The 14,911-nt window shown below is 37.2% G+C and overlaps 1 protein-coding gene across 7 annotated transcripts in view; it reads right to left on the bottom strand.

The window, feature by feature from the left end:
• Positions 1–7,830, bottom strand: part of NBEAL1 (neurobeachin like 1) — a 165,340-nt gene extending 157,510 nt beyond the window's left edge. For 5 of the 7 annotated variants that reach the window (XM_053658795.1, XM_053658892.1, XM_053658853.1 and 2 more), the window contains exons 1-2: positions 7,713–7,830; positions 6,611–6,888 (exon numbers count right to left, since the gene is read on the bottom strand). In XM_053658795.1, the coding sequence (XP_053514770.1) occupies positions 6,611–6,661 (51 nt within the window). In that variant the 5' untranslated portion in view covers positions 6,662–6,888; positions 7,713–7,830. Of the gene's footprint in view, positions 1–6,610; positions 6,889–7,206; positions 7,544–7,703 lie in introns of those variants that run through there. The other 2 variants (XM_053658761.1, XM_053658774.1) reach the window with 2 other exon arrangements.
• Between the last annotated feature and the right edge of the window lie 7,081 nt (positions 7,831–14,911).

Here is a 14,911-nt window from a genome sequence, read left to right on the forward strand (position 1 = left end):
TGCATAGGCTCAAGTCAAACCACAAAGATAATAGTTCTTTCTTAAAAGCTACTCCCATGTCTGTAGATATAAAATATTCATTTCTTGCTTTTACATCTAACTTCCTAAAATAAAGATGTAATTGGTAAACACTACTACTGAACTGCTAATGATTTTGGTTTGTTTTACTTAAAGTCAAACATTACTTTTCTTACATACGAAGTCATGATTAAGCCACATAAAATTAAGAGCCATTTCTACACTCTGCATATACCAATACTTACTCAATACAGATTAAAGTATAAGGTTTGATATATATTAGTGTATATTAGAAAAAGTTACATTTAGGATTATAACCAAAATTGACAAATAAATTTTAATTTTCTTAAAAGTGTATCTGTCCATTCCACTTTTCCCAACTCTATATATATAAAGAGGTACTTGCTTTTTTAACAGAATGAAACACCCCTATAATCTATTTTCTTTATGAAATAAACTTTTATTCTGAAAAGGAAGTTCACTCTGAGCTCATTGCAAAACTATCTATTTCAGTCATATTCCAGATTTAGCAGGACAAAGGGCAACAGCAGGAAATGGAGCATCATCAAGGTCCAAAACAAACTTGGTTCAGAGGGAATAAAACCCCTCAAATCATTAGGATAATTGTTTATACGCACAAATACAGATTAAAAATTAAGACTTTCATGAGCACAGCCTCATCACCACCGATAAAAAGACAAGAAAATATTGCCCCCTATATAGGTACACAATGTAAAGGCACAATGGAAGTAGTTCTGATATACTACTTTCATGCTCATATGTGTATTTCTAAAATAGTAATACAGATTACATCTAAAAAGACTACATTTTTATATTCTTACACTTACAGTATATTTAAGTACAATCAATCCATTTATTTCTCAACAACTCTGAAAAATACGCATAACAGGGGTTTTTTTCCATTTGACAGATGAGAAAACTGAAAATATAAATTTGGTGACCTGTTTTTAGGTCCTTAAGATCAGAAGCAGATGTAGACTAATCTTGGCTCTAATTCTGTAGCATCGCAAATACTTTTCTGTGTAAACTGAATTACCAAAAAATAAACCAGCTAACGACAAAATTTAACTATGAATTTCAACCCATACTGCCACATTTTAAAATGTCAAGCTTTTGAGTTACTTTGTATCCTTTACTGAATTAATACATTTGATACTTTCCACAAGAACAAAAATAACTTAATCTTATCAAAGAATTTGATAAGCCTCTCAAGGCTCAGTTTCTCTTCTGCAGATTATGGTGACCAACTACAGCACTACCAAAAGGCTAAATGTCAAACAGAAATATACTCTTACTCCTAGTCAAAGAGAGCAGTTGGGATAGGGACTTTATGATACATATATGTCTTATTCTATGCAACAGATGAATTCTAAAAAGTGGTATGAGACCAAAACTGTTCTCAGCACCCTCTCTTTTACCACAAGCACATTAAGCGAATCAATGTTGAAAGATGCAAGGCATAAGGTGCCTAATACAGAGAACATAAACTAAAATCTTTGGATATTAAAAAGTAAATCAATTTGCCTTCTACACTTAAGAAAAATATGCTCAGACAAGAAGTAGTTAACTACTTAACCAAAATCCAGATATATTAACTGTGTTCAAATTAATGTTTAACTTACAAGAACTATATGAAATGCACTGTTAATAAAAATCCCTGAACCTGGGTGGGGATGACCATTTAGAGGCAAGAAAAGTTCAGACTATGTCATTTGAATTACTCTCATACACTGGTGAAAGAACCTGCAGAAAGCATGAATGTTGGGTGATAAGAAATTTTCCTGCATATATTACATGATGATAATTATATGCATTTAACAAATAACCTACCAGAAGATGTTTCTAAGAATGCAATTAAATCTTACACCTAGGAGGAGAAAATGAAACGTTGAACCTATAGTTTGGTTGAAAAAACAAACTGCAGCCTTGGCCGGGTGGGTCAGTGGGATGGAGCTTTCTCCTGAATGCCAAAAGGTTGTGGGTTCGATCCCTGGTCAGGGCTCCTACAGGACACAACCAGTTGATGGATCCTTCTTTTCTTTCTCTTTCTTCTTGCTCTTTCTTTCTCTTCATCACTGCGTTCCTCTTTAAAATCAGTTTAAAAAAATTTATCCCCAGGATTAAAAAAAGAAGTTGTTTAGAAATGTCTTCAGCCTAAATGCGCCAACATGAAAATAACATAGACACCAGCCAACAATAACTCAAAGCCGCTTCCATTAAGAAATTGGCCTTTGCTTTAAAAAAAACTGCAATTTTTTCACCCAAATTACTGAGTTTAATATGTGGATACCCATCTGCAAAAAACTGAAACCAATTATTTATTTTAGTTCAATTTAAATGACTTTAATCATACTATATAGGCTTGCAAAATGTACCCAAATATAAAAAAGAGATATTTGTACACTCTCTTTGTACTCCTTTGATTGAATAATATCACCAAAGTGTTGTTTCTAACATAATCCTACCTATGTTACATACCTACTAACCTTTTAATTTTTTTTAAATTTCACTTATTTATTTTAGAGAGGGGAAGAAAGGGAGAGAGGGAAAGAAACACTGATGTTCGAGAGATACATCAATACGTTGCCTCTTGCACACCCCCAGATGGGGACATGGCCCACAACCCAGGCATGTGCCCCAACTAGGAAGTAAACCAGCATCTGTTCAATTCACAGGCCAGCCCTCAATCCACTGAACCACACCAGCCAGAGCCCTATGAAAGTTTTATAATGCTCCAATGGCAACTTTTAAAACATCACATTACACCCTGGCTGGTATAGCTCAGTGGATTGAGCACGGGCCTCTGAACCAAAAGATCGAGGTTCAATTCCCAGTCAGGGCACATACCTGGGTTGCAGGCCAGTTCCCGGCAGGGGACACAAGAGAGGCAACCACACATTGATATTTCTCTCCTTCTCTTTCCCTTCCCATCTAAAGATAAATAAATAAAAATTTTTTAATAAAATAAAACATCACATTACATACAAACAGGGTGATGGTACCTTAATATTAATCCACTGTTAATACAGGGCAGAATACCTGTGCTAAGGTTAGCACTGTTACAAATAAAAAGTATGTCTTAACCTTAATGCCCTGAAAGATGACCTTCAAAAGTCTTCAAAGTCATCTTCTTTAATCAGGTGTGTATATAATGTTTGGTATGAATAGCATACCAACTAGGGCAGCAAAATAATAAACCATGTTTACATTTCACCATTAAAGATAAACTCGATAATTAAGAAAAAATGGTCACTTTAGAAGGGCTGGTAAATCAAGTCACTGTAAATACAAAGAGAAAAACCAAACAGTTATTCAGCCTGCGTTCCCTTTAAGAATTGTCATCAAGCCCTGCCTGGTATGGCTCGGTGGACTGAGTGATAGTTTGTGAACCAAAGTGTAGCAGTTCAATTCTCAATCAGGGAACATGCCTGGGTTGCAGGCCGGGTACCCGTTTGGGGGCAAACAAGAGGCACCAAACAGATCGTTGTTTCCCTCACACACTGATGTTTCTCTTCCTCTCTTTCTCCCACCCTTCTCCTCTCTCCAAGAATAAAACTAAGTTAAAAAAAAAAAAAAGAACTGTCATCAAATGACTGATGAGGGGACATTTCTCTATATATGTTCTACTAGTATATAAAGAAATATATAAAGAAATGATAGGATTGAATATCAAGTTTTGCAAACTCCTAATGAAACAATTAATTCATATATACAAAATCCAATAGCCGAGACACTCCCAAGATATTCTAGCCTCACTATGCCAAATAGAATGTGAATCAATCAAGCCTCTAGATATTCCAAGTTTGCAGACACCAGTGGGGAGGAACAAATAATTTACATCAAGGGAATTCAACTAGCAAAACCCAGACGGGGAAAACTCTAATGTTAAAACCTGGTTTCTTCAACATATAAAAGGAATTAAAAAGTGTGGTGAAGGGCAACACAGATTAAAAACTTAAGATATTTTCAACAAAATAGGTGCTTTGTTTAAATACGGAGTCAAACAGCAGAAAAATAAAAACATTTATGGTACTACCAGGAAAATCTGAACACCAACCAGATATTTGATTTTTTAAAGAATTACCATATTGCAATTATTTTAAAGAAGTTATTATTTATACATATATTTTAAAATCTTTATGGATAAGATAATATGCTGTCCAGAACTTGCTTCAAAATAATTCAGGGGTAGAGATGGTGTAGTGTAGGCTTATAGATGAAACATTACTGAAAAGAAATTGATAATTATTAGAGTAGGTGACAGACACAAAAAGAGTTCATTGTAGTATCTTCTCTATTTGTGCCTCCTTGAAATTTTCCATAACAAAGTTTAAAAAGGAAAGATGAACTATAGGGTTCTACATGAACATCCATAAAATACGGACAAAAGAACTCCATGTCCTTCAGAGGTCAAAACAAATGAACTAAAATCTTAATGGTGAATTAGACAAACACTCTCCCTGCACATACACACCATCACTACCTGACAAGTGAGAAAACTGAGACCCAAAGAGGTAAGTCTTACTCAAGGTCACAAGACAAAATACCAGCAAAGCCAAAACTAGACTCCACAATTGCAAGCCCAAGTTGGAGCTAAATTAAAAGAAGATCTAAGTAGTCCTGAAGTCTGAAAGCCCAAGGTGTAAAAAAAATCTTCAAAGTCAGTCAGGTGAAAAGAAAAACAGTCAGGTAGCCTGAAGGGCTGTGTGCTCCAGTGAGGGCAAAAAAGCTAGAGAGAAAGCACAGAGAACTGAGTGTTTGGTAACCCTCCTCACTAGGGAGATCTGTTAAATCTATGATGTATCTATGTAAGCCACTTGAATTCAAGGTGTTTGTGGGAAAGTTGTCTCGCTTACAAGCAGCATATTCATGAACAGGTGAAACATAAAATCATCATATTAAATAACAATGTTTTGAAAACGGTTGAAAAAAGTTTAAATCTTAAATGCACAAGTGATTTAAATCTTACACATAAAATAGGACTTATCTCCTGTCCAAGAAGAGCCTTCAAAATCTGACTATAAAGGGCCTTCATGGGAGTAAAAAACAGAAAACTATACTTGAACAGTAATTAAATAAATTTTAAAACAAAACAAAAAAAAGGGGCCATCACTATTTGCTTAGATTTTAATGAACAGAAGGATTCACGTTTACATTAAATGTCATTAAGAATAAAATCTTGTGTATGGCAATGAATCATACTATCTTTTCAATAAAACTGTCATTTAAATAAAACATGAACTCAACCTAGAAACAACATAACTTATTAATCAGACAATGTAACCCCATTTACCTTTTGTCACCCAGAAAACAATAAAACCTAGTAAGTTTGATGTATTCTTAAAATAAATACTTTTAAAACTATTATGCATTCATAGTAAAATATGTTTTAATTTTTGACTCACATGTGTTAGTGACTATTTTCAAAAGTGTCTGGTGATTTGGATTCTTTTTTTATTGGAAGAGTGGTCTATTTTTAAAAAGACATTTCTGGCATTAAATTACAGAAGACTAAAAGCTATTTTAAAAATCCATATTAAACATTTCGCAGTATACATCTTCCCTTAATTGTAAGAAATACCAAACCAGAAAATCAAAGAACATTCCAGTGTGACTGCTAAAATTTAATATTACAAATAAATGCCAAACACTCGTTAAAGAATAACTTGTTCTTTAAAGAGCTGAAAGTATAGAAAAGGAACCAGAAAGGATAATGCAGAAATGGAAGCTGAGACTGGAAAATTTCACCACACACCTAAAGTAACTTAAGGAGACTGAAGATGTTTCTCTGACCCTTGCTAATATCTTCAAAGTAGTAACATAGCTCCTCACTTGAAAAAGATGTTTTTAGTAGTAGCCTTCTCCTCCAACAATCAAAAATTAAAGCTAACATGTAAAAATTCACAGAAAGGTAAAGAAAGAAAATTATTTTTGAATGACAAAATCAAAAATATTAAAAAGTCATAATGGATAAGACCATGGACTTCAATTAGTTTCCTGCTCAGTTCTGCTACTGCTGGCCCCTTATCCTCTGCAAGGGTGAAAAGGGGCAATTACAATGCCCATCTCACAGAACTGTTCTGAGGATCACATGAAACAACACCCGTTAATGCTAATATCACAGCAAGCTTAGAGTAACCATTTCGATAACCTTTTTATATAATCACTAACCTTTTTTACACAATTTAAAAGGTTAACCATAAAAAAATGCTTAATGCCCTTCTTGTAAAAACATTTCTATTCTCCCACTCGTGAGAGGAAAAGCACAAACAAAAATTAAAATATTTTATTTTTCACTTGAGGTAATAATTTTACTTACACGATTTGGGGATCACTGAAGATAAATATCGAATAAAAAAATCACACCCTACAGTTTTTAATAGTATGCCAACACTGTGCATATGTTCAAACCGGAAAAAAATGGAAAACAGCAAATCCTGTGTTTTTAAATTCTGGGTCATTGCTATCAATAAATACACTATTACTCATTAAATAAAGTGAGTATAAGGCCAGTCACAAAATTTTATAACGAAGTATTTTAAAACTTAGAAGTAAAAAAGAAAGCAGTTACCTTTGTACAATAAAGCATCCAAAGTTCAAAGAGCCTCTCTCTGGATGCCATTCTGGCTTTCACTCGCCGTTTAATTTTTCCTCAAAAAAAAAAAAATTATGTTCAAGACCACAGCATGTTCATTTTATTTTCCAAGTTTTTCAGCTGTTAACAGTAAAGCTCAAAGCAGTAGGGAAAACAAAAAGATGTGAAATAAATCGGCTTCTGGTCAATAAAATTCAGTTTCAGCAGTTACTCCAACTTATCTTCATCAGTGGTAGCTGGGCAATTAAATAAACCTGTGAAAGTGTAAAATATGCAAATATTTGCCAGAAAAAGGTCGTATTAAAAATTTTATATTTTATCAGAACTAGAGATTTTATCTACTTCACTTCCCACGTGAACAGGCTAGTAAGCTTTTATTTGCACTTGTTAGATAAGATTTCACAGAAACTTGTAGTTCAGGAAAACATTATACCTAAAAGTATTTTAACATGAAGTAAAGTCAGAAACCTTTAGGTCGTGCTCATAACCAAAAATGCGTCCACTGATAATAAACAGCAACACGATGTTAAAAAGAAAAAGCACACTTATTTCTGACATACAGAATTCCTTACAATTTTCTAGTCTGCTTCTTAAACTTGGGAGTGTTTGCCGTTGCGTTGCAGGGCAGGGCGCGGGGTGCAGGGTGAGGAATTCCTGGTTTGTTTGTTTAACACTCCTCGGAGAGTGAAAATCAACCTGCCCACCTTGCCTGTCTACCTTTTCCCATCCAGGAAGAAAAGAGTGCTCGCGCCCGCAAGAAAAATAGCCCGGGAAAGCCTCCGAGCTTTTTCCGGAGATCTTTAAACTTCCCCCTCGCATCCCAGACAACCAAAACAGAGGCAAACTTAAGGTGTGCCAAGCTGCCAAGAAAAGCTTTGGAAATGGGGCACTGATTGCTCTCCGTCTCCCACCAGCCCTCCACGCCCGTCCCACCGCGCCAGGACACACCCAAGTAAACCTCGCCCCCTCACTGCCGCCCCCCCATTCTACACCCCGCTCACGACCCAGCACCCGGGGCCCTCCCATTTCTGCCACGCAAACCCCTCTTCCCTACCACCCGCTCCCTCACCGCGCTCACGTTAGGGGGTCGCGCCGTCGCCGCACTCAGTCCAACTTGCTTCCCTTGCCCCCTAACCAACCCGAAGCCCCGAGTCGCCCCGTGTCACCCCGCAGCTAGGGGGCGGGCAGGGGAGGGAGGCGGGGCCCGATGGCCGGGAGGAGCGGGGGCGGGGCTGTCCCCTCGGCTAATCATTCCGGCCTCTGAAAATTTATCCGGCCCCAGGGCACTCAATGTTCATTGGTCACCCATGCTGGCATGGGGCGGGGCTTCAGGCGGGGTGACCTGGAGCCCCGCCCCAGCATACTTGCGCAGTCTCAGTTTCTCCTGCTCCTCAAAACTTGGCGCCTGGCGCCAGCTAGGGCTCGCCGGTCTTCCCCGAGTCAGGGCCGTGTATTGGGGGGGCCGGCGTGCTGACGTCCACACCCGGGCACTGCTTGAGTCCTTCAGACGTAGCGTTCGGCTGATAGCGTCATTTCCGGGAATAATCGAAGGGCGGGGAGTAATACACTGAGAGCTAGTGTGTATTGTGTTGAGTTCTTGTTATAAAAGTGGGCTTGGTTTTGATAGTATATAACGATGTGAAAACAGACAACTGCCCCACGCCCCCACGCAAAAAAAATCCTTTTCCTTAAACGTGTTCATGCCTCGTTGAGTGTTAAGTCCAAAAGGCTTATTTTACTATTAAAGGTTTCAAAAATGGTTTTGCTCTTTCAGAAAAAGAAACAAAAGGGAAATGGCTGCATTTGCGACATACAACTTTCGGGGCGAGGGGTTTAAAGGGAGAGAGGAAGATCCATAAGGTTAATCAACTTTGGTACAACTACGCATTTAACAAACTTTTTGTTGTGAAAAATGTCAAGCATACAAAAGGAAACTAGTGTAATGAAACCCCACATACATATCAACTAGTCCCATCTTGTTTCATATACACCAGCAGTCAGCAAACTGTAAAAAGCCAGACAGTACATATTTAGGTCTTTCAGACAACTTACTTAACAAAATCAAAATAAGAATAATTCATGATATGTGAAAATTAGGTGAAATTCAAGTTTCGGTGTTGTAAAGATTGTTGGGACGCAGCCATGCCCATACCTTTACTATTAATGGCGACTTCACTCCAAGATGACACAGGTGAGAGTCATTTAGAGCAGTTCTTCGCAAATCATGCCTTTTCGCCATCTCTCCTTGATTGTCTAGCAGGCATGTGAAAACTTCAGGAGGAGGGTGAGGAATCCCGTTTATGATACTCAGGAGTACTATTCTTCCATCTGGCAGGCGAAGAACCTAGAGAGTATCCTTGCCATCTATCACATATACCTCACATTCAATCTAATTCTTTAAGCTGTAACTTCTAAATCGTTTCTGGTATATTGTAAAGCCTTCCAGTTTTTCTTTCTGCTTCCACCCATGCACACTCCCCACCTGTGGATGGTTTACAACATTGCAACAAAAGTGATCTTTTAACATAGAAACCTTTCCAATGGCTTCCCATCCTATTTGAAAGGGCCAGCATGGACCTGTGCTTTGCTTCCACATTTCCCTAATTTCTCTAGTACCCTGGTCTTCCCTTATTTCATTATAGACACATGGCTTCCTTGCTGCTCCTCAAATACACAAAGCACACTCCTCTCTCAGGGATTTTAAATAAACTGTCCCTCAACCTGAAATGCCCTTTCCCCTGATGTCCACACACAATCCCCAAGTCTCTGCTCAAGCATCCCCTTTTCCATTGCTGCAGTCTGGAAGATTTTGTACTCCAAATTTCATCTGTTGGCATCCTAACCCCTGAGATGATGGTATTAGGGGCTGGGGACCTTTGCAAGATACTTAGGTCTTGAGGGAGGAGCTCTCATGAATGGGATTATTGCTTTTATGAAATACATCTCACAGAGAACACACTAACCCTCTCTGCCTGTGAGTACACAAGGAGAAGCCTGGGAGTTGGAAGAGGGCATTCATCTAACCATGCTAGCATGCTAGGACTTCAGTCTCCAGAACTGTGAAAATTAATTTCCGTTAGAAACAATCCAGTGTGGTATTTTTTATAGCAGCCTAAATAGAATAAGACATCAGTGAAACATTCATTCCCTGACCCTTTAAAAATGGTATGCCTTTTCCTCCCTTTATTTTTCTCTGTAGCACTTGCCAGCTGACATGACTTCTTTGTTTATTATGAGTTCCCCCTAATAAAATGTAAGAACCCAGAAAACAGGGACTTTATTCACTGCTATAGTTTCAGGTCCTTGAATAATGTCTTAAACACAATAGGAGCTCAATAAATATTTGAAGACTGTATAATGAAAGAAATAAATTACCTCTTCCACTATATATCTGTACTATTCAACCTTTGATTTTGCTCCCACTACAAACTGTTACTTTACAGCATGTTGGACACATCATAAGAATAGCACTATAAAATATAAATGTAATCAATTTGTAAATGATAGCAAAAATATGTTCATAAACAAAGTTGATAGTATTGTTGTACACATTGTTTCTCAATGTTTCCCTCAGAAACTTTCAGGTGCATGCCAATCGTCCAGGAATCTTGGTAACATGCTGATTTTGATTCAGTAGTTCTAGAATTCATACATGGGTCAGCATTCTACCCAGCTCCCAGCTAATGCCAATGCTACTGATCCATAGCCTACACTTTGAGTATTAACATTTCCACTGTTAATACAAGATGAATTTGGCTTTGGAGTGGTACTGATAGATTTGCATCCATCTACTCCCATTTTCTTCACCTTCCTTCCCCTTTGTGTCTAGTGACAAAGATATTAGAGACATAGTTTGTGAAACAAAACCAAATCAATGGCTACATGTAGGCATTGAATCTTCAAACATGACATCATTGCAGTTATGTCTAGAGAGAAATACATCATCTGGTGTGACAAGTAGATGTTCCTGTTGGGACACAGAGGATGGCAGTACTTTGTTTTTCACATCCACATCATAGCACCAATCAGGCCTCAGCTTTGTCACCAGTAGGAAAACTCCAGGACTCTGACTTAACCTAGTTAGCTCACAAAAGATGAGTGCGTGTAACCTGTGTGGCAGGTCCTTTCTGTCCCACAGGAGGTCTCTAGCTATGCACTAAAGAGGAGAAGGTCAGGGAACTTACAATTTACACTGTCTCTGAAGAACTTGCTAGTTAATTCTCCATCTAATGATTCTAATAGTGAGATAGGCTAGTTACCATTAAAGTTCTGTGAGCAAGGATTATCCCATTTTAATGTCTCCTTTCCATTTTCACTCAGATGAATTACATGCTGGATTGCAGCAAAGGACTAAGCAGTTCTTATGCTGAAGACTTGAAGTCTCCCAAAGATTACTGGACACTGCCAATTCCCTTAGCTCTCCCAATTCTCATCAGTTTTCCATGTGACCCTCCTCAAAGTCCTACCTTTCGATTGTTCTCTTCCAATGTCTTCATTATCCTTGTAGAGTAGCGAGTGTGGGCCTCAGCCCATTCTTGAGTCTGTCAAATTCTGCTGATGGCATCTGGGTTTCAGCTAGTTGCCAACAGTCTTCCTCTGCTGAGGCTTCTGACATCTCCCAAGAGAGGGAATAAGCTTTGCTTTTATGATTTCAGTATAACAACCACTAGTCATATGTAATTCTTGAACAATTTACATGTGACTTCTACAACTGAGAAGTGAATTTTAGTTTCCTTTAACTTAAATAGTCACATGAGGTTACTGTACTAGACAGTGCAGTTCTAGAGCTAATTTGAATTGTAGGAAACAGAGGACACAGGAACAAGTTAAATGATAATTTATTAAAAATTACATCAAGGTATAAAGGAGTTGACTTGCCCTGTACTGCATTGCTTGTTGTTAACAGAACTGGAACTTTAACCCAAGACTCCTTAAGCCTAGGCTTTAAAAAAACAAACAAACAAAAAACATCTATATTGTGCTGACTTTTTAAAGTCTACAGTAGAATGAATTTAGAGCAGCATTTCTCAACTTCAGCATTATTAACATTTTGGACTGAATAATTTTTTGTTTGGGGGAGTTGTCCTGTGTGTTGTAGAATGTTTAACAGCATCCCTGGTATCTGCCCAGTAAAAGTCAATAGTACCTTCCAGTTGTGGCAACCAAAAATGTCTTCAGGCAAGGCAGAATATGCCATTTTTGCTGGTGGCAGAACCAGGAGCAAAACTGTCCCCAGTTGAGAATCTCTGGTTCTCAGGATTTTCTAATCACATAAAATATTCTTCAGGACTCTCATGACAGGCAAGGTAAATCCAACTTACTTACTGCAATGAAAACTTCAAGACTGTGATCTTGTTTTAAAAGTGAGAATTAATTCAAGACAGGGCTGCGTATTGGTGGCTGTCACTAGAATGAAGACTAAAAATTAAGCATGCACAACATCATTTGTTGAGCACCTACTATGTACATAGTACTATGCATTTTACATCTTTTTAAATATATATATTTATTTAGTTTTAGAGAGAAGGGAGAAAAAGAGGGAAAGAAACACTGATGTCTGAGAGAAACAGCCCCCAACTAGGGACCTGGCCCGCAATGCAGGCATGTGCCCTGACTGGGAATTGAACCAGTGACCTTTCAGTTCACAGGCCCCCACTCAGCCCACTCAACCACACCAGCCAGGGCTTACTGCACATCTTTTATCTCTAAGTCTCTAACTAACATTGCAAGGCAGATTGAATTCTTCTCATCTTACAGACTATGGATCAGAAAGTTTAAGAAACTAGCACAAGGTCACAAGGCTGGCTAGCAAAAGGAGAGGCAAGATTCATACGAATTAGGCATATCTGAATTTGATGCCCATGTATTTTCTACTTGGATACCCATCTCTCTAAAAACCTCTTTAACACTCAGGACTGAAAAGCCAGATCTGAAGTATTAGATTGAAAAAAGAATAGAAACAACACACAGAATTTGTAGCAAGCTGAAGGTACATTCAGTAGGGAGAGTTGTAGGAGACAATCACCACATAATTACTATGGTTAAGGCAGGCTCCCAGCACAGAGTGCTACCTGAACAAGACCTTGAAGACATGTTAAAATCTGGGTGTCCAGAAAGAAGAGGCAAACTAGGTAAAGGCTTAACTCCTCAGGAAGTTCTCCTCCAAATTTTGAGGAGAATACAAGCAATCTAGCTGGAGTGGAAAAAGGAAAAAGATGAGGTTGGGAAGATATGGGTTTAGTCCTGATTACTGACTCAATGATTTAGATTTCATTCTGTACAAAATTAGAGGTTTTTAAGTAGGGACATGGCAAGATTAAAACAATATTTGTTGTTCTAGACCTTTGATAGCTTTCCCAAGGCAACGTGTAATCATATACTCCCTGCAGCATATAAAATATAGTAATTAAAATTCAGTTGAAACATGAAAGAAAACCACTTTGCTTTCATATATAATGAACTTTCTGCAGTGGCTGAAAAGCTAATTGAAAGTTAAGACTTCTGCAGTCTACAATAGGAAAAAATTCTTTAATCAAAAAGAAAAAGGAAATTAAAGAAATTTTAAATTTAAAAATTAGCATTTTTTCTTTTTAAATTCTTATTTCCTGTGAAGAAAAGAAAATTTTCAAACTGGGAGAGATTTCTTATTTTAAGAGAGCAGTTTTCATGAACTTCAGTTGCTCTAATTCAAATTCATGTTAATCAATATCTGAGATTTCTTGTTATGTAACAGAAATATTTCTTTCTTAGAGCAACAGAATACTATAAGAATTAAAAAGAAAAACATTTGTGTAATCTCTACCCCTGTGTCTATTGTATTACCACACATCTCTGCCCCACATTTTACACATTTGGGGACTCCCCAAAACAGAATTTATTTATAAAAAATTGATGTATTTATTCTTACATGTTTAAACTTTAGTCACCCACCTTCAAAGTATTCTCAATTTGATGCAATACACCTAACAAGATGTTTTTTCCACTGCTCAAAATGGTTTTCGAACCTATAGATTTTGATGCCTTTTAGTACTTTGGCTGTTTTTTGCCTCTCCTCTTTCATACAGGTAAAATGTTTCCCTTTGAGGACTTTTTTCATCCAGGGAAACAAAAAAATATATATATCTCGGGGTAAGATATTGAATAGAGAAGGTGGATCATGGGAGTCATGCTGTTTTTGGTCAACAAATGCTGAACACTCAGCACAGTGTGGGAAGATGTGCTAGCAAATCACCCAAGAAATGGGTAAATGTGTTAAGTCTTCAAAAAAAAAAAATCACTGAAAACCAATGATGCAGCCTCTCACAACAACACCAGCTGGTACATTGATACAGATGGGTTCCTAGATCACTCACCTAGTGGGGGAAGCCTAAACTAAAGGGGCCCACCCCTCAGAAAATAATTCTGGTTTTGGGGGGGTGCCCCTCATATCTCTGGCATTAATCTAAATTGGCATTCCTAGTAACTATATTTGGCATTGTTTTCAGCTTTTTGAATGATATCTTTAACTTGTATATTCATTTGGTTTATTGGTTTGTTCTAGTTTTTATGTTTGAATGATAAGATGGATTAATAATTCAGCTTATTTGGAAATAAATTTATGAGTTCTAGAGTTCTAGTGGTAAATCACTGTAACTATGACTCACAGGGCCTTACTTTTTCATATAACACCAAAATTGTAACAGTAATCAAGTAGGAAACACTTAGAGAAACAGATCTCAGGTCAGAGAGTTCCTACTTGTGTGGGCGCTATGATACATAATAAAGGCAGTGAACTCAACAATGATTAAATCTAAAAGTGCTTCACTGTCTTTCAAAGACATTTCTCAAAAAAATCATTTCGCTTTTCCTTTTTTATTATAATGGATTTAATAAAAGGGGGTAGATCTCTGTTTACTGAGTATTCCATTCTCATATGTATTTCCTGCCAAAAAGATCATTAGCTTTTGTTTAGCACATGACTCATCATAATTAAACACATTAGTAGATCAAGAAGATTATGGTTCCCAGCTGTGGAAAATGGTGACCTAAAGAAATAAGTATGAATAAAACATAAGCTTGTTTCAGTACAAATTAAGAGGGAAAATAGATGATTAAAGATAATGTTTTTCAATTTAGTTTTTTGTTTTGTTTTGCTTTGGCTTGTGGTTTTTAACTTTCCAAATGAGAAATCAGCAGTCCCTGTAAGGAATATTCCCTCAGTTGATAATTTTACAGACAGAAATGGCATCACAAAAGCCACATTTTCTAATTTTCCTAATTACATTTTCTTATTGTTTG

This window comes from Artibeus jamaicensis, unplaced genomic scaffold, assembly GCF_021234435.1.
Source record: "Artibeus jamaicensis isolate MK-2021 breed Jamaican fruit bat unplaced genomic scaffold, CSHL_Jam_final contig_1015, whole genome shotgun sequence".
Lineage (NCBI taxonomy): Eukaryota > Metazoa > Chordata > Mammalia > Chiroptera > Phyllostomidae > Artibeus > Artibeus jamaicensis.